Source organism: Lipotes vexillifer, unplaced genomic scaffold, assembly GCF_000442215.2.
Source record: "Lipotes vexillifer unplaced genomic scaffold, Lipotes_vexillifer_v1.1 scaffold500, whole genome shotgun sequence".
Classification (NCBI taxonomy): domain Eukaryota; kingdom Metazoa; phylum Chordata; class Mammalia; order Artiodactyla; family Lipotidae; genus Lipotes; species Lipotes vexillifer.
In genome coordinates, this window is record NW_006778765.1 from 1,197,626 (window position 1) to 1,215,655 (window position 18,030).

General features: G+C 46.0%; 2 protein-coding genes across 2 annotated transcripts; both read right to left on the reverse strand.

Moving 5' to 3' along the window:
• Positions 1–2,471: 2,471 nt before the first annotated feature.
• On the reverse strand, positions 2,472–4,413 carry LOC103080472 (IQ domain-containing protein F5). Its single transcript, XM_007451830.1, has 2 exons — positions 4,353–4,413; positions 2,472–2,929 (listed from the first exon to the last, which is right to left on the reverse strand). The coding sequence occupies exons 1-2, from the start codon at positions 4,354–4,356 to the stop codon at positions 2,484–2,486; spliced, it is 450 nt and encodes a 149-aa protein (XP_007451892.1). The 5' UTR covers positions 4,357–4,413; the 3' UTR covers positions 2,472–2,483.
• A 9,034-nt stretch (positions 4,414–13,447) lies between these two features.
• Positions 13,448–15,230, reverse strand: LOC103080753 (IQ domain-containing protein F1). Its single transcript, XM_007451831.1, is given in 5 exon segments — positions 13,448–13,690; positions 13,693–13,897; positions 14,650–14,712; positions 14,847–14,963; positions 15,152–15,230. Coding segments are annotated over 5 exon segments (624 nt in total). The 5' UTR covers positions 15,155–15,230; the 3' UTR covers positions 13,448–13,454.
• Positions 15,231–18,030: the final 2,800 nt, after the last annotated feature.

Genomic DNA, 18,030 nt, shown 5'->3' on the forward strand with positions numbered 1-18,030 from the left:
TGCACTTAAGTCTTTGATCCACTTTGAGTTGATTTTTGCATATGGTGTAAGGGAAGGGTCCAATTTCATTCTTTTGCATGTGGATATACAGTTTTCCCACCAGTTATTGAAGAGACCATTCTTTACCAATTGTATATTCTTGGCTCCCTTGTCAAATATTACTTCACCCTACATATATGTATGTGTTTATTACTGGGCTCTCAATTCTGTCCAGTTGGTCTGTGTCTGTTTTTATGTCAGTTTCATACTGTTCTGATTATTATAGCTTTGTAATATATTTTGTAATCAGGAAGTGTGATTCCTCCAGCTTTGTTCTTTTTTTCTCAAGAATACTTTGGGTATTTAGGGTCTTTTACAGTTATATACAAATTTTAGGAATTTTTCTATTTCTGTGAAAAATGCCATTGGAATTATGATAGGGATTACACTGAATCTATAGATTGCTTTGGCTGGTAAGGATATTTTAACAGTGTTAACTCTTCTGAACCCTGAACATGGGATATCTTTCCATTTATTTGTATCTTCTTCAATTTCTTTAGTTTTCAATGTATAGATCTTTCACCTCCTTGGTTAAATTTATTCCTAGGTATTTTATTGTTTTTGATGCCATTGTAAGTGAGACTTTTTAAAATTTCTTTTTTCAGATAGGTTATTTTTATTATATAGAAATGCAACTGATTTTTGTATGTTGATTTTGTATCCTGCAACTTTACTGAATTTGTTTATTAGTTCAAACAGTTTATTGGTAGAGTCTTTAGGGTCTAATTGAAGGCGTCATTCCAGAAACTTGGACAGTAAACTGTCATTAATTTTGGTTAATTTCAGCTTTTATGGTACTGGCTATCCATCCCTGACACCCTAGCCCCCAGCACTATTCCAGGCAGCCGTGAATGAGTTCTGGAGAAATTTGTATGAAGCTTGCAGAATCCAAGGTGAGCAATAAAAAATCTGTCCTTCAAATATTAGTAGGGATCTGTGCTCATTTTGCTGATGACTACTTGTGATCACAGAGGTGCAGAAACAGAGGCAGGGGCCATTGTTGCAATCCCCACCACAGTTGTTGCAACACCCTCCTCCCCTTCCAGCTCAAGTGGCTTACAGGGGATTTAAAGAGATGGGACCTCTCCTTCCTCCCCCACCCCTTTTCTTTTTTTCCCTTTTTGGGAGCCAGACACTTAAGGACTAGGACACTTAAAAGTAACCACATAGGGCTTCCCTTTTGGCGCAGTGGTTGAGAGTCTGCCTGCCGATGCAGGGGACACGGGTTTGTGCCCCGGTCCGGGAAGATCCCACATGCTGCGGAGCGGCTGGGCCCGTGAGCCGTGGCCTCTGAGCCTGCGCGTCCGGAGCCTGTGCCCCGCAATGAAGAGGCCACAACAGTGAGAGGCCTGCGTACCGCAAAAAAAAAAAAAAAAAAAAAAAAAAAAAACAACACAAAAAAGAAAACAAGGAAATTTTAAAAGTCACCATGTATGCCCAGGGAAAGGTGGAGGCCCAGAAAATACCAGAGAAGACCTTAAGTTTACACCTATTACTGATCCCCAGCACAGAGACACCCTACAACGAACCAAAAACAACAGCAAAAACAGCAAAATCAAGGAAAGAGTAAAAAATTGACTTCTAGAGTAACCACATTATGAGATTCAAATGTCCAATCTTCAACAACAACAAAAAAATTACAAAGCATACAAAGAAAGAGGAAAATTATGGCCCATTCAAAGGAAAAAAGTAAATCAACAGAAACTGTCCCTGAGAAAGACAAGATGGTGGACTTAATGTAAAAATACTCTAAAACAACTAAACCTTGAAGACCTTATGTTAAGTGAAATAAGTCAGTCATAAAAGGACAAATATTATATGATTCCACTCATATAAGGCATTTAGAGTAATCGAATTCATAGAGACGGAAAATAGAATAGTGGTTGCCAGAGGCTGGGGAAGGGGAGAATGAAGAATTATTGTTCAGTGTGTACAGAGTTTCAGTTTTGCAAGATAAATGAAGTTCTGGAGATGGATGGTGATGATAGTTGCACAACAATTTGAATATGCTTAATTTTACTGAGCTGTTTACTCAAAAATGGTTAAAATGGTAAATTTTATGTTATGTGTATTTACCACAATTTTTAAATAGTATTTTTTAAAGACTTTGGGGAAAAGAGCAAAAGATGATGCAGGACTTCACGTTGCACAGCTACATCGGGGCATCATTTACATAGACCACACTGTGAAAGAATCTCCCTGGAGTTGGAAGACTTGGTGGCCTTGCAACCCCAACTCTCCTACCCATGGCAGACATTGCTAGTCAATCACAGGCCCTGCTCATAGAGCACCAGACTCTCAGAATCCTCCACACTGGACCCCAGGCAACCCCTGCCACTTCCTTAGAGCTGATTTATGAGATGCCAAGTATTTGCCATCATTAGCTCAGTGACCTCCTTGAAGTATGTCTGACAAAGAGCTGGGGACACATATAGCAGACCTGGTCATTCCTTTATTGGAAGGGGTATGCACTGTTGTACTCTACAAGCTTGCGAGCCCAAACAGATTTCAAGTTGAAGATTCAGTTGGTTTTCTTTGAGGTCATAATGGCCCTGAATAAAGCCACGGGTATGGCAACTATGCCAGCGCCAATAGACCTGAATGATGCGGACAGCGTGGAGCAAACGGCAGTAACGAAGGCGGATGCACCACATGCGGAACCAGGATTGTAGCTTGACAGCTGCCCATTCTTGCCGTGCGTAGAATTCTAGAGACGTCCGCCGCCTCTTCTCCTGCAGCTTCACCAGCTTCTGTTTCCACCAGCATTGAATGATCCACACTCTGAGAGCCGCGTGCAGCAGAGTCCTGCGCACCAGGGTGCCCCGCCACCAGGCTTGGATGAAAACAGCCGCTTTCTGTTCTTCCATCATCATGATTCTTACTTTGGGGCCTTGCAAGAGAAAACAGGGGACACTTAAACTCATACAGGGACTTCCCTGGTGGCTCAGTAGTTAAGAATCCGCCTGCCAATGCAGGAGACATGGGTTTGAGCCCTGGTCTGGGAAGATCTCACGTGCCGTGGAGCAACTAAGCCCCTGCACCACAACTACTGAGCCTGCGTTCTAGAGCCTGCGAGCCACAACTACTGAACCCAAGTGCCACAACTACTGAAGCCCACATGCCTATAGCCCGTGCTCCACAACATGAGAAGCCACCACAGTGAGAAGCCCGCACACCACAACAAAGAGTAACCCCCACTCACTGCAACTAGAGAAAGCCTGCAGACAGCAACGAAGACCCAATGCAGCCAAAAATAAATAAATAAATAGATTTATTTTTAAAAAAAAGAAACATACATTTCGGCCCTAAGGTGTGGCAGGAGAGCTGTTGTGGGCCGCAGCTGGACCTCAGAGATCAAGTAAGTGTCCTCCTTCCGCACACATGCATGCACACACAAAGATACATGTGCATATATGCGTGCACGCACAAAGATGTATGCGCATGCACAAAGATACATGTGCACACATGCGCGCACGCACACACGATCCAGTCTTCCTGTACCTTGGCCTTTGCATTCCCCAAACACAATCCCCACTTTGTAGCTCTCAACCATGTGTGGTCTGCGTTCAAACTCTTTGCACTCCTCCTTGGCACACACCTTGGCTGGACTCACAGCTCTTAGCCTAAGGAGAAAACAGGGGGAAAGGACAGCCAAGGAGGAGTGGATCCCTGTTCATTTCCTGCTCTGTGTATGGTGGCCATTCATCCCAGTTTGCCTGGCACACCCTGGGTTTATGCCTATTGTCCTGGTATAATTTTGATAAGTGTCTCTTTAACTCCCTGAAGCATTTATCTTTGGACAATAAGTTGCATGGTCACAGACCTTTGGGTCACTCCACTGGACCACAAGGGTCAGAGATGTCACAAGTCAAGGCTCTCTCCAACACAGTACAGCCTGGATCCATCTACCCAGGGAGGGGTGGGAAGGCAGAGGCAGTGGTGTGAGTAGGCAGTTGGAGGTGGAGTCCCTTGCTCTCCTCTCCTTTGCTCCTTCAAGCTCTCTTCTATCAATGTGACTTCATCATTATCTTTGATTATAATTTGGAACGTTTGCTGTCCTTATCAGAGTTTAGAGAGAAAAACATGAAAGTAAGGGTGCTCTTCACACCACTAAGTGCCAAGTCACCCACACACTAGGCTTCCTGGACTTCCCTGGGATCTCAAACATGAGAAGGGATTCCCCTCCTGAGGAAACTATGGGAAATGTAGTGCCCTCCAGAAAGCTTGGGTAAATCTGACTGTCTCTTATAAAACATTAAATGCCCATGGCTTTGGGGGGATGGTCAAATCCCCTCAGATCTACACTCAATTACCCATGGTTAGGGTCTAGATGTTCCCATCGCTCTCAAGTCTGTTCTCCTCCAGCCACTGCTCTGGCAAGAAGAGAAGAGGACGGGAGAGAGCCGTGATGTCATAAGGGCACCTATGACTCAGGCGCCAGGATGGCTCCCAATAGCTGAGCCCCTTCTAAGGAAAACCTAGAGGACCTGTCCTTTGTTTTCTATGTAAACGGCTACAAAGAAGAATACCTCAAATACTGACCCATTGACACAAATGTGTATAGTGATACTCATTAAAGCCTGGCTGGTATTCATTAAATGGATTTCAATTCATTTATTTTTTACATTTATTTTATTGAAGTATAATTGATTTACAATGTTGTGTTAATTCCTGCTGTAGAGCAAAGGGATTCAATTATACATATATATATTTTTTCTATATATATATTCTTTTTCATATTCTTTTCCATTATGGTTTATCACAGGTTATAGAATATCCTGTGCTATACAATAGGACCTTGTTGTTTATCCATTCTATATATAGTAGTTTGCATCTGCTGATCCCAGACTCCCAGTCCATCTCTCCCCCACTGCCCCCGCTTGACAACCACAAGTCTGTTATCTATGTGAGTCTGTTTCTGTTTCATCAATAAGTTCATTTTTGTCATATTTTAGATTCCACATATAAGTGATATCGTATGGTGTTTGTCTTTCTCTTTCTGACTTACTTTACTTAGTATGATGGATTTCAATTCATTTAAATAATGGTATACCAAATAACAATTAGAAGAATGGGTGTGTTCTGTATCTACTAATATAGAAGCATGTACAAGATTTAGCAAGATTATCAAGTTCATCAAATCAAGATCAACTAAATATAAGCATAGATTTATTTACACACATGTCTTATAAAGTCATTCTTTTAAAAGGTGGTGGAAATTAGGAAGATATCCACAAAAATTAACAATGAGCATCTCTGATGAGGATATCAGGGTTGGGAGAACAGAGTAAACTCCCTTGCTGTGGCTAAACCTCCTATGTCTTGCCTATCTGTAAGTCATCTAGTTTTCAGGCCCCTGGGAGAGCAAGACCCACACAGGCCAGAAAGCCCATAAGCCCCCAGGACCAGCCCAGGACCCCCATCTCAGGCTCAAGTGGACTCAAGCACTCTCCTATCTTCTTCCCCTGAAGCCTCAAGGTCACAGTGACGAGATGGGTGAAGGTCAGCCACTGTACAAGCAGGACCCCACCTCTGCGTGCTCCTGGCCTCTGAAAACCTACCGGGCTATCGTGAGGCCCTGGTCCCCTCTCAGGATCGCAGCCCCAGGGGTCACTGAGAAATGCATTTGCAATGTGTAGAGTGAGTATGGAGGAAGTCAGTGTGGGGCTAGGGGAAGAGCAGATGTAGAGAAGAGGAGGAGGCCATTTAAGGCTGGAGGGGGGTGTCAATGTGAAGTTAATGGGATGGGGGAGTGGAAAGGATAAGAGTAAATTGGAGAATGGGGAAATAGTGGAGTACAATGCATGGGACAGTGAAGGTACAAGAAGCACCTGTTTGAAGATAGAGGTGTTTGGCCCTGCCCCGGGAGACCCACATCTGTTTAATGCCCCTATTAGTCTGGCTCCAGAGTCTAGTCCCTAGTCACCATTGTCCCTGCCGTCCCTGGTAATAATCATGGAGCAATGACATTCATCCCACTTCACAGATGAGGAAACTGAGGTGCAAAGACCTTACATGGCTTAGTCTGGTCTCACAACAGATTAGGGAAGTTGCCAGGGACTGGGGTGTTGGTGGATGTGGTGACCCTAGGGGCACGGAGGGTGCTGAGGCTTTGAATGTCACCAGGACCTGCTCAGACTGAAGCCAGTGGGAAGGGAGGAACCTCCCCGGGGGCTAAGGAACAGAGGGGTGACACTATCCAAGGGAATTTTTTGTGGGTATGCTGGCCAAGGGGCCTGAGGCGAGCATGATGGGGGTGCATCTCCTGGGGCTAGAGTAAGGGACACAGGGAACAAAATACAAGCACCCCTCATGACCACTGTGGGTGACCCACAGAAGTACCAGCATTCTGGGGTCTCCCTATTCTTCCACCCCGCCCCCACCATTCTCTGCCACCTCTACCAGAATTTCCCCCTAGAGGTTCTCAGTAGACCCCTTCAGGGAGGGGCGGAAAGAAGAAAGGAGGGGTCAGTGAGGGTGTCAGTGGGATCAGCCCTCTGAATATGCTTCCAGCCCCAGAGCCTGCAGGGGAAGGAAAGCAGGTCTGCTGAGAGTGGCCTGTGCTAAGAGAGCCCTTCCCTATCAGCCCCTGCCTGGGTCATTTCTTTGGCCTCCACCCCCACACTACAGCTAGGTTACCCTTGAATGCAGACCCCACCACAGCTGTCTTCCTGGCAGCCCCTAACGGAGTGACTTGGTAGGTCTGCACCCTGAGAAATCCCAAACCCCCTTATAGATCTCCACTATGGTCCTCATTGGATCCTACTGTAGTCACCTGTTTACTGACCAGCCTCTTCCCTCACTGGTTCCTAGAGGACAGAGCCTGAGCTGCTTTCACATTTGTGACCCCAGAGGCTGCACAATGTCAGGACATAGTAGGTTAAAAATAATTGTTCATTGAATGTGTAATAAATGGATGAATGAATGGACTCCACCCCTAGCCCACTCCTCTGGAGACCCAAAGGCCTCAGGGCCTGCAACCCTTCTCTCCATAACTAGGGACAGATCCTGTCATGCCCTGCCTTGTCCGCTCTGCTTGGGGTGCGCTGAAAATCCCCAGGTCTGAGATGAGGAGTCTAGGGCATTTGGGGGCTAGGAGAGAAGGGTAACACTGGGAAAACCTGGAAGAGAGAAAGGGAGAAAACTGGAGGCGGGGCAGGGGGCACATGGGGACTTGGAGTCTGAGAGAGATGTAGAGAGAAGGGCAGAAGAAAATGAGACAGAATGTGACTTTTTCAGGTGACACCGAGTGGCAGCCCTGAATCCAAAGGCTCTCCCCACTAAACAGTCTTGTTGCTGCTCTCTTCTGTCCACGAATGTCCACTGTCCCTGTGAGGAGGTGCTGACAGGTGGATTCTGAGAATGAATACAAGACCCCTTAGTGGCCCAGCTTGGATTCTTGCTCCAGGGCTGTGGGTGGGATGGTTGCCCACAAAAGACTCTTCTTCTTCCTAGTGGTCCCCAGCCCAACTCTGACCTCACCATAGGCGTTTAAGACCTGGAGCCACAACAGAACCCCTGGGTGTACCTCAATGAGAGAGAGGCCCTGGCCCAAGAGACACATTTGCTTTCACCCTGGGCCTCAGATCTGGGAGTTCTGTAGGGTCTCCATATTGCTTGTTTAGGGTATTGTGGGGTTGGGGAGGTTCAAGACTGGATAATCCTGTGTGGCTGGCATAATTCAACTCATAACACCAATGATAAGTCACTAGCTACAGGCTTCCTCTTAGGAAAGGACATGCCTTGGTCAAATCCCTTCCCTATGGCCAAAGGCAATTCCTAGTACGGGACATAGCAGTGACCCAGCAGTAGCCAGTATTCCCAGTAGCTGTGGGATGAGTCATCAGCTAAGAAGAGTGGATCTACTACGTCCACATATTCACTACAGCCCACCCCTTCATGTCACTCACATATACTTGCTTCCCATAGCAAGTTTTTACCATTTAAAATAGCTTCTTCAGGATTCATGTAGGTCTTTTCTCCTGGGAAAACTTAAAAGAGAAGGGTCAGAGAGACAAACTTCAGTCCCTACTGCTACAGTTTATTTTGAGGCCATTACTCACACTCCTCTCCCCCTTCCTCTACCACCCTTTCTAAATTCCTTTCACCTTTGACTAGCATTTCTGCTGGTCTAGGCAGTTTGCCTGAAGGGAAGCAGCAATTCAGACCCTCATCCTTGAGGCATCTGGTTCTCTGGTTAGCATGTACTTCTCAGGCCATGTTTGTGTTCATCTACCATTATACCTGGGCAGCAAAGCAACAAGACATCTTCCAATGACTCACCCAAGCAGCACTCATAGTCTTCCCTCCTCCCATAGTGTAGCAGCAGGCCCTTCACCTTCTCCTCATGATATCAGGGTTAATTATCCCTGCCAGAGTGGTGACACCTTTCATCGCCTGCTTAACTCTTGGCAAAAGGCGTCTGAAGTGACCAGGTCACAGCTGTAGCTTTAAGTTTAATGGGACTCTTACAGTGATCCCTGATGTGTGCCTTCCAACTCTAGAAACTAGAACTTCCAGTGACATGGAGCCTGAAGGTGCAGGGACAGAAAGCACAAACACCCAAGCATATAACTAGAAGGGGTGGTCACAGGTGCAGTACCATTTCCACACATTGGTTCTGAGACACATACATTGTACCTACTGGGGACTCAGAACCATGTAATGGACATTGATTTAGGGCTTGGGTTGGCAAACTACAGCCTGTGGGCTACACCCAGCCCACTGTTTTTGTACATCCTGCAAAGAATGGTTTTTACATTTTTCAGTGGTTGAAAAAACTCAAAATAATAATATTTCATGACTCATGAAAATTATATAAAATTCAAATTTCAGTGTTCATAAATAAAATTTTATTGGAACACAGCCATGTTTATTTGTTATGTTGGCTATAGCCACATGTACACTACAATGACAGATTTGAATAGTTGTGACAGACTATATGTGGCACTCATCACTTCCCACTGCTGCTCAGCACACAATAAATTGCAGTGGTACAGTTTTAACTGAATAGTGTTTTGGGTACCACACATATTGCTGTGCTGTGACTTATTTTTTATTACCAGTACATATCCATCATGTCAAAACAATGGAAAAAGGAGAAAAGTGGGCTTTAAGTATTGCACTTTTAAGAAAATGGCAAAGCATTGTGCTCATTATGCAATGATGCTATATAGCTGTGCTAAAAGAATACAATATTGGGACTTCCTTGGTGGCGCAGTGGTTAAGAATCTGCCTGCCGATGCAGGGGACATTTAAATTTAAAAAGATTTAAATGGAGTATCTCATCACAGCAGAATTTCTCCACAAAAATAAAAAAAGTGAAAATGAGGCTGCAAGCAAAGTACGTTTCCAACTTGCTCATATGTTAGCCAAGCAAGAAAAGATGTTTACTAATGATTAATTAATTAAATCAAGTTTAATTGCAGCTGCTGAAAAAAATGTGTCCAGAGAAAATAAATTTAACTGTTAGCCTTTCAATGAAAATAGCTGCTCCAAGAGTTGAAGACATTGGGAACAAAATCAAAAGTCAATTAAAGACAGGGCAAATGACTTCAAGTGGATTTCCTTGGCTCTTAATGAGTTGACAGATGTTACCAATACAGTTCAGCTGTTGTTCATTGAAGGGGTAAATGCCAAATTTGAAGACTGAAGAATTGAGTTCTATTAATAGTCTGCATGAAACAAATACAGTTGAGAGTATTTTTTAAAGTTGAGAAAACATTAATTCAGTACAACCTGATGTGGAATCTGCTAAGATGTGATAAAAATGATAGTGGTGAAAATATGTGTGGAGCAGGGGGGAAAAAGGCTTAGTTGAACAAATTTACAAAGTTTATGAAAATATAAAGTGCTTAAAGCCTGTGTTTATTCATTGTATTATTCATCACTAGGTACTCTGTGGAAAATATTTGAATCTATCATGTTACTGAACCAGTAATGTCAATGATAAATTTCACTTGCCACTTATTGACAACCATCATTGGTTCCATGAATTTTGATCAGAAATAGAAGCTGGGGCTTCCCTGGTGGCGCAATGGTTGAGAGTCTGCCTGCCAATGCAGGGGACACGGGTTCGTGCCCCGGTCTGGGAAGATCCCACATGCCGCGGAGCGGCTAGGCCCGTGAGCCATGGCCGCTGAGCCTGCGCGTCCGGAGCCTGTGCTCCGCAACGGGAGAGGCCACAACAGTGAGAGGCCCGCGTACCGCAAAAAAAAAAAAAAAAAACCCTGAATGGCGGGGACTTCCCTGGTGGCACAGTGGTTAGGAATCCTCCTGCCAATGCAGGGGAAACGGGTTCGAGCCCTGGTCTGGGAAGGTCCCACATGCCGTGGAGCAGCTCAGCCCGTGCGCCACAACTACTGAGCCCGCATGCCACAACCGCTGAAGCCTGTGCGCCTAGAGCCCGTGCTCCACAACAAGAGAAGCCACCGCAGTGAGAAGCCGGTGCACCACAACAAAGAGTAGCCCCCTGCTCGCCGCAACTAGAGAAAGCCCACGTGCAGCAACGAAGACCTAATGCAGCCAAAAATAAATAAAATTTTTTTAAAAATACCTGAATGGCATTGGAAATAAGCTTTTGCTGCAGTCTTCATGTTTTTTAATGAATTAAACCTGAAATTAATGAGCAAAGCAATGTTTTATGTGAAACTTATACTGAAGTAAAGTCATTTTGGCAAATAATTTTATTTTTTAAGATTTTTTTATTAAAAATTTTTTTAATTTATTTATTTTTGGCTGCATTGGGTCTTCATTGCTGTTCTCGGGCTTTCTCTAGTTGCGGCGAGCAGGGGGCTACTCTTTGTTGCGGTGCACGGGCTTCTCATTGCGGTGGCTTCTCTTGTTGTGGAGCACGGGCTCTGGGCGTGCAGGCTTCAGCAGTTGTGGCACGCGGGCTCAGCAGTTGTGGCGCACGGGCTGAGCTGCTCCACGGCATGTGGGATCTTCCCAGACCAGGGCTTGAACCCGTTTCCCCTGCATTGGCAGGCGGATTCCTAACTACTGCACCACCAAGGAAGCCCCTTGACAAATAATTTTAAATAAGTAATGTCAAGCTGCTTTATGCACTTCCTGAGCTGTCAAAAGTTATAACAAGAAGCAGGATAACCATTCTCATGCAGATTTTCAGTGGATATATTCTCTGAGTTCAAACTAGAGTTCCAGCAGCAAGCACTTTTCAGACTTCCATGTAAGTACAAGAGGAGTTTCCATATTTCTAAACTTTTTTATCTAAGCAATTGAGGAACAACCACCTGAACTTCAATTGGAAGTAATTGATCTGCAATGTAATGACATGCTTAAAGGCAAATATCAAGAAAAGAATCTCATAGAAGTCTACAAATATCTTCAAAGTGATGACTAGTCTCGACTATAATCCTATGCTCAGGAATTTATATCACCCTTTGGCGGTGCCAGATATTTCACTTCATACCTATGTGAATGAAAAGACATTTTCAGAGATGACACATGTAAATTTTCATTACAGACAAGCATTAACAGATAAACATTTGCAATTGATTTTGATGGTAGGGAACACTAACTTTTGGTCTTCTTAATTGGGCTAAACATTATTTCCCTCCCACCCTGGCTGCCAGTTTTTAAGGTTTGTGGGTGCGACCCCTCTTTCCTTGTTTTGTTGCTGAGGCTGAATTTTTATGCTACTTGACATTCACACTGAAAGATGAGGATCATTAGCCCCACTTCACAGCTCAGGAAACTGAGGCTCAGAGAGGGAAAATGACATGTCTGCAGCCACACAGCAGTGAGTGGGGAAGCCAGGGTTGGTGTGACCTAGCTTGGTGTGGCTCCTAAGTCCTTGCTCTTTACTCTGAGACACTGAACACAGTAGAGAGAAGCAAGGAGAGAGGAGACAGAAGTCCTTCAGAGCAAGAGTGAGAAACTAGGACCTGGGTGAGACAGGGCAGGACACAGAAGGACAAAGCAAGAAAGACAGAGCTCAAGCCCCAGTGCAAGACAGAGAGCTGGAGCATGAGATTTCCGGGCAATGTGAGCTGAAGGACCAACTTGCCAGGGCAGAGGAGATGGAGCTGGGCTGGACATAGGGCTTCTGAGTTTGCAGGTTTGATGGCAAATAACCCAAGACCTTAGACCCCTCTCTCTGCAGGAAACCACGGAACAGCAGTGTCCAGGTGTGCAGAAGGCCAGCCTAACCTTGACCTCTTAACTGGCCCTTTATCATCACTTAGGCGCCAGTCTCACCCCAGGTGGCAGCTTTTCACAAGAAGGGACTGTCAGAGGTCTCAGCTCCACCTGAATCAATTCTTGCAGAGACTGGGGAGAGGGAGAGGCAGACACAACTGATGGCTTCTCAGCTCTAGGTCTGTGATAGCCTAGGGGATGACACTCACCAGAAGGTTTGGCTAGAAGTGGGTTGCCTTCTTTCCCCACCTCCACACCTGTGGAACTTCCCACACCAACCAGGTCTGGAGGGGAATGAGTCCTAGCCTGCATTCGGGATCAGAGAGTGAGGGACAGAGTTTGAGGTAGGAGTGAGGACAGGGGCTCTGCAGTCTAACTATTTTCAGTTTGGAGCTCAGACTCTGACTTGGAGGTCAAGTATGAAGATACAGCAGGGAGCTGTTGGAGGTCACTGAAAGGATGTGACCGCCAGCTGTACTCACAAGCTAGACCCAGGCAATTAGATGCCCCTCACCTCCTCCCCTGTCCTTGGAATGTATGTTCTGCCTGCCATTCCCACAGTGGAAGGCATTTTCAGGGATTCAGCCTTGAGAGAGTAATGTGTTCTCGAGAACATCTGGGTGGTATATGTGGCTGAACCTCATTAAGGCCTCTATATAAACTTGCAAGAGTCTGGCAAGCAAGTACGGAGGCCTACTTGTCTGTGGCCGCCCAAGACAAGTCTTGTAAATAAGTTCCCTTGCTTACTAAACCTGCCACCTACTAATCTGGTGTAGTCTGCCTCTTTCTTCGGTCTTTTCTTGCCCTCCATGTACAGGGGCCAGTTTACGAACCAACAGGAGCCAGGATCAAGAGCTTGGGGTGGGTGTGCTCCTCTCAGCCATGGGGGTGGGAGATCACGCCCAGAGCAACTAGACCTGGTGAGTGAATTCCTGGCAAAAGTGCTGCTGTGCGCAACAACCCCACCCCTGCCCCAGGCTTCCATTATACACAGCCTTAGGGAGAGGCACCATTTCCATAGACTGAACATGAGTGATGCTCCCTGAGTTGGCAACATGGCAGATCTGTACCCCCAACTTTCCTACCTATGTCAGACATTGCTAATCAATCACAGTCTCTGCTCAGTCTGGACCGTGGCTCAAAATCCTCCTCAGACAACCCCTGCCAATTCCTCAGAGCTAGCATATGAGATGCTAACTATTTGCCCTCATTGGCCCTGACCTCCTGGAGCTTATCAAGCAGAGAGAAGGACCACTTCACTGCTTTATTGGAAGGGGAATACACTCCGTCACAGTGCAAGGCCCTGAGCCCAGCAAGATCTCGAGTTCGAGATGCAGCTGGTTGGCCGTGACTCTGTAGTGGCCGTTGATGAAATCCTGGGAAGCGCAGGAGTGGCATCTCCAGTAGGCCTGGATGATGTGGGCAGCGTTGAGCAAATGGCAGTAGCGCCAACAGATGCGCCACATGCGGACCCAGGACTGCAGCCTGACTGCCACTCCTTCCGTGTAAAGTTCTCCAGAGCTGTCCGCTGCCTGTTCTCATGCAACTTCACCAGCTTATGCCTCCACCAGCCCTGAATGATCCACACTCTGAGAGCCACGTGCAGCAGTGTGCTGCACACCAGGGTGCCCCGCCACCAGGCCTGGACCTTTACTACTTCTGGATTACTGACGGGAAGCCTGTTTTGGGTTCTTGGGATCTAACAAGAAAAAAGACGAGACATTTGGAGGATATTCCCCACCCACTTCAGCCCCAGGGTGTGCCAGGAAGGGATCCTGATGCCCTATCAACAATCACCCCTTCTTCTGAACCTCAAGAGCACTGGGCAAGGCACTGGCTGGAACCAGAAGACCAGGTAGGTGTCCTTTCTCTGCCCCGCTCTGGTTAATGGACATGGATACATCACATTGACCTCTGAATCTCAGAGCTCCCATCTGTAAAATGGTAGTATATCTGTCCTGGCTTCCCAGGTTTACATGGGTCAAGTTGGCCAGCCTAGAGCAAGAATACCATAATCAAAGGGTTATCATAGTCCACCTGAGCCTGTCCACCTGACCAGGATCCATGATCCTTCCCTTCAGACCCCACTCACCTACTGGAGAAGTGGCTTCCTCTTCTAATCCTGCTCTTTCATCCTTGACTGCAGCTCCAATCCACAGCCTGCTCTCTTCCTCTGTGATAACATAGTATTAAAAGTTCCCACATCCCATAAAGTTCTACCTCTCTTATCTCTTCCCCATCTTCACTTCTCTTGACTTTCAAACTTTAAATCTTAATTAGCAAGCAAACATACATGCACACGCTCACACACACACACACACACACACACACACACACACACACACACCATTGATTAAGCCCAGCTTCCCATATGTTGGCCATTCCATTCCACAGACACAACTGCCACATTCCCACCCCCAGCCCCGTGTCATCTGGGTGGGGGGATCATACTGCTCTGAGTCTCTTATTAGCATCATCTACTCCCTTTGTTGCAGCTATATTCTCTTGTTTAGCCTAGAAAAAAATGGGGAAAGAGGACAGACAAGAATGAGTTTATTCCTGTTCTTAGCTCTAGAACGTACAAAAGACACTAGCCACAAGCATTAGAACACAAAGACCAGAGACATTCAAGTCCAGGCTCCTCCTGCCTCTGCCTTCTCTAAGTTCGGTGATGGTGCTGGCAGTAAAGATTTCAAGATCAGCTCCTCATTCTGCTGAGGCTCATTTTTGGTGTGTTCATTAATTGTTTGGGGCTGGTCCTTCTCCTGCAATCAGCAGTTAGGGGAAAGGCAAGCGGGAGGCTGCTCTCCCTCCCTCTCCATTAAGTAACCCACACATCCCCAGCATACAGGGCTTCCCAGAGTATTCAGATGTCAGGGAGATCCCCTCATCCCGAGAGATTTATGGGGACATCCCTAAAAAAGCCTCGTGTGTCAGTCTCTCTCTTACTCACCATTGGTCCCACATAGATTGGGTGTAGATGGTTCAAATCCTCTCAGGTCTGTGTTCCTCTAGTCATGGCATGGAGAGAAACAGTGGGGGAGGGAGACCTATGATGTCATAAGGGCAGTTATGACTCAAGCACCAGGCTGGCTCCCAACAGTTAAGCCCCCTCCAAAGAAAAGACAGAAGTGCTGTCCATTCTTTTCTGCTGGAAATGGCCAAAGCCCTAGCTACAAAAGCAAGACACCAGAAATAGTGGCCCACTGATGTAAAGGTGTATAAAGATAGTCATTGGTGATATCCCCAACTGGTAAAATCGGGCGTTGATTTAATGGTTTATAGTCCATTCAAACTATAGAATACAACATAACTTGAAAAATAATGAATTTGATCTATGTGTACTGATGAGAAGGTATACCCAAGATGTATTTGTAAGTGAAAAAGCTGAACACCATTATGATCCCATTGGATGGGATATAAAACCATCATTGGATGGGATGGTAAAAAACCATCAAGATATATAATTATACACGTATGCTATAAACGCAGATAAAGAGGGAGAAAGGTATATAGACCAAACTGCTACCAACGATTACCTTAGAAGAGTTGAATTGCTGACCCATTCATACAATACCAGGGAAATCTGTGAGGCCCCCAGGACGAGCAGTACTGCTTTCCTTCCCCAGCAGGCTCTGGGGCTGGGAGCATATTCAGAGGGCTGATCCCATTGACACCCTCACTGACCCCTCCTTCCTTCTCTCCTTCCCACTCTTCCCTGAAGGGGTCTACTGAGAGCCTCTGGGGTGAAACTCTGATAGAGGGGGAGAAGAATGGTGGAGAAGAACGGGGTTGGAGAAGGAGGCTCACCCCCGTCATGCTCACCCCAGGCCACTTGCCCAGCACACCCTCAAAACCTTCGCTTGGATGGTGTCACCCCTCTGCTCCTCAGCCCCTGGGGCAGCTCCTCCCTGCCCACTGGATTGAGTCTGAGCAGGTCCTGGTGGCATTCAAAGCCCCAGCACCCTCCCTGCCCCTAGGGTCACCACATTCACCAACACCCCAGTCTCTGGCCCCTTTCCTGTCTGAGTCTGCCTCCATCCTGGGACCCAGTCCCCTCGTTTACCCAGGCTCCATATGTGGGATCTTTCCTGTGCCCTTAGAGCGCAGGGACTTTAATTTCTCCCTTCAGTCCTCAAATGCTCATGGATCCAATTATGAGGAGCATGTGTTTAGTGGCCATTCATATATCTTTTATGAAGTATTGGTTTAAGCCTTTTGTCCACTTTTATTGGATTGTTTATTACTGAGTTCTAGAAGTTCTTATACTCGATATTATTGAGTCCTTTGTCAGACACATGTATTGTAAATATTCTTTTCCCTGGCCTGTGACTTTTTAAAATGCTGTCTTTTGATGAACAGATGGTTTTAATTTGGATGAAGTCCAGTCTATCAATATTTTATACTTAGCACTTTCTCTGTCCTAGGAAATCTTTGTCGACTCCAGGGTCACAAAATAATTCTCATGGGTTTTCTTCTAGAAGCTTTATATAGGTTTAGCTTTAGTTTTTGTTTAGGTCTGTGATCCATCTTGAATTAATTTTTTTTTTTTGGCTATGATGTTAGATAGGGGGTCAAGATTTTTTTTTCCCATTGAAAAATGTATTTCCTTTCTACATTGAATTATCTTGGTACATTAAAAAAATCAATAGACTGTGTAAATGTGAGTCTATTTCTGGCTTCTCTGTTCTGTATCATTGATCTGTTTGTCTCTTCTTACTCTAACACCACCTGTCCTGATTACTGTAACTTTATAGTTTTTCAAGACAGTAAGTCTTGAAATCAGATAATGTAAATCCTTCAACTTTGCACTTCTATATCAAGAATTCCCCAACTGCTCATACAGTTGATTTTTGTATATTGCCCCTGAATCTTTCAGTTTCGGGGGTGCTTTTTTTTTTTTTTTTTTTTTTTTTGCGGTACGCGGGCCTCTCACTGTTGTGGCCTCTCCCGTTGCGGAGCACAGGCTCTGGACGCGCAGGCTTAGCAGCCATGGGTCATGAGCCCAGCCGCTCCGCGGCATGTGGGATCTTCCCAGACCGGGGCACGAACCCGTGTCCCCTGCATCGGCAGGCAGACTCTCAACCACTGAGCCACCAGGGAAGCCCTCGGGGGTGCTTTTGATTTTTATTTATAAACAGCTTTGTTGGAATATAATTCACATGCCATACAATTCACCCCCTTAAAGTGCACAGTTCAGTGTTTTTTAGTATATTCACAGATATTTGCACACAATACCATAGGTATCTTGCCTGCTTGCTAAGTTTTCTTATTCCAGCAGTTTTCTGGGTAGATTGGGGGTGCCTGTATGCCAGTTGCGGGATCTGGAGGTGAGGTATCCTCAGTGGCTTGTGGTGGGCTTCCTGATGGGGTCCGCAAAGTGGTTAGTAGGATCCGCATCCCTTTGATGTTTTGAACCCTACCTGCTCTTCTCTCAGTTCCTCCCCACCCCTCAGTCATGCTGCTCACCTCAGTGTTTTGAAAGGAATAAGAAATGCACACCTCAGTGACCCCTGGGGCTGTGACTCTGAGAGGGTACCAAGGCCTCATGATGACCAGGGGGTCTTCAGAGGACAGGAACAGGCAGAGATGGGGAGGGCCCCACCTAGTGTCTTTTGCATGATTCAGAGCTACGAACAGAGCTAAGAGCTTCTACAGTGGCTGCCCCTCACCCATCTAATTGTGGCCTTGAGTCCATCAGGGGAGAAGACAGGAGAGCACTTGAGCCCACTGGAGTGGGAGGTGGGAGGTGTAATTCTGCACCTCAGAATCACATGGCTTCATATGTTATAAAACATATAGCAGTGAGCTCATTGCCTACTCAATTTCCCT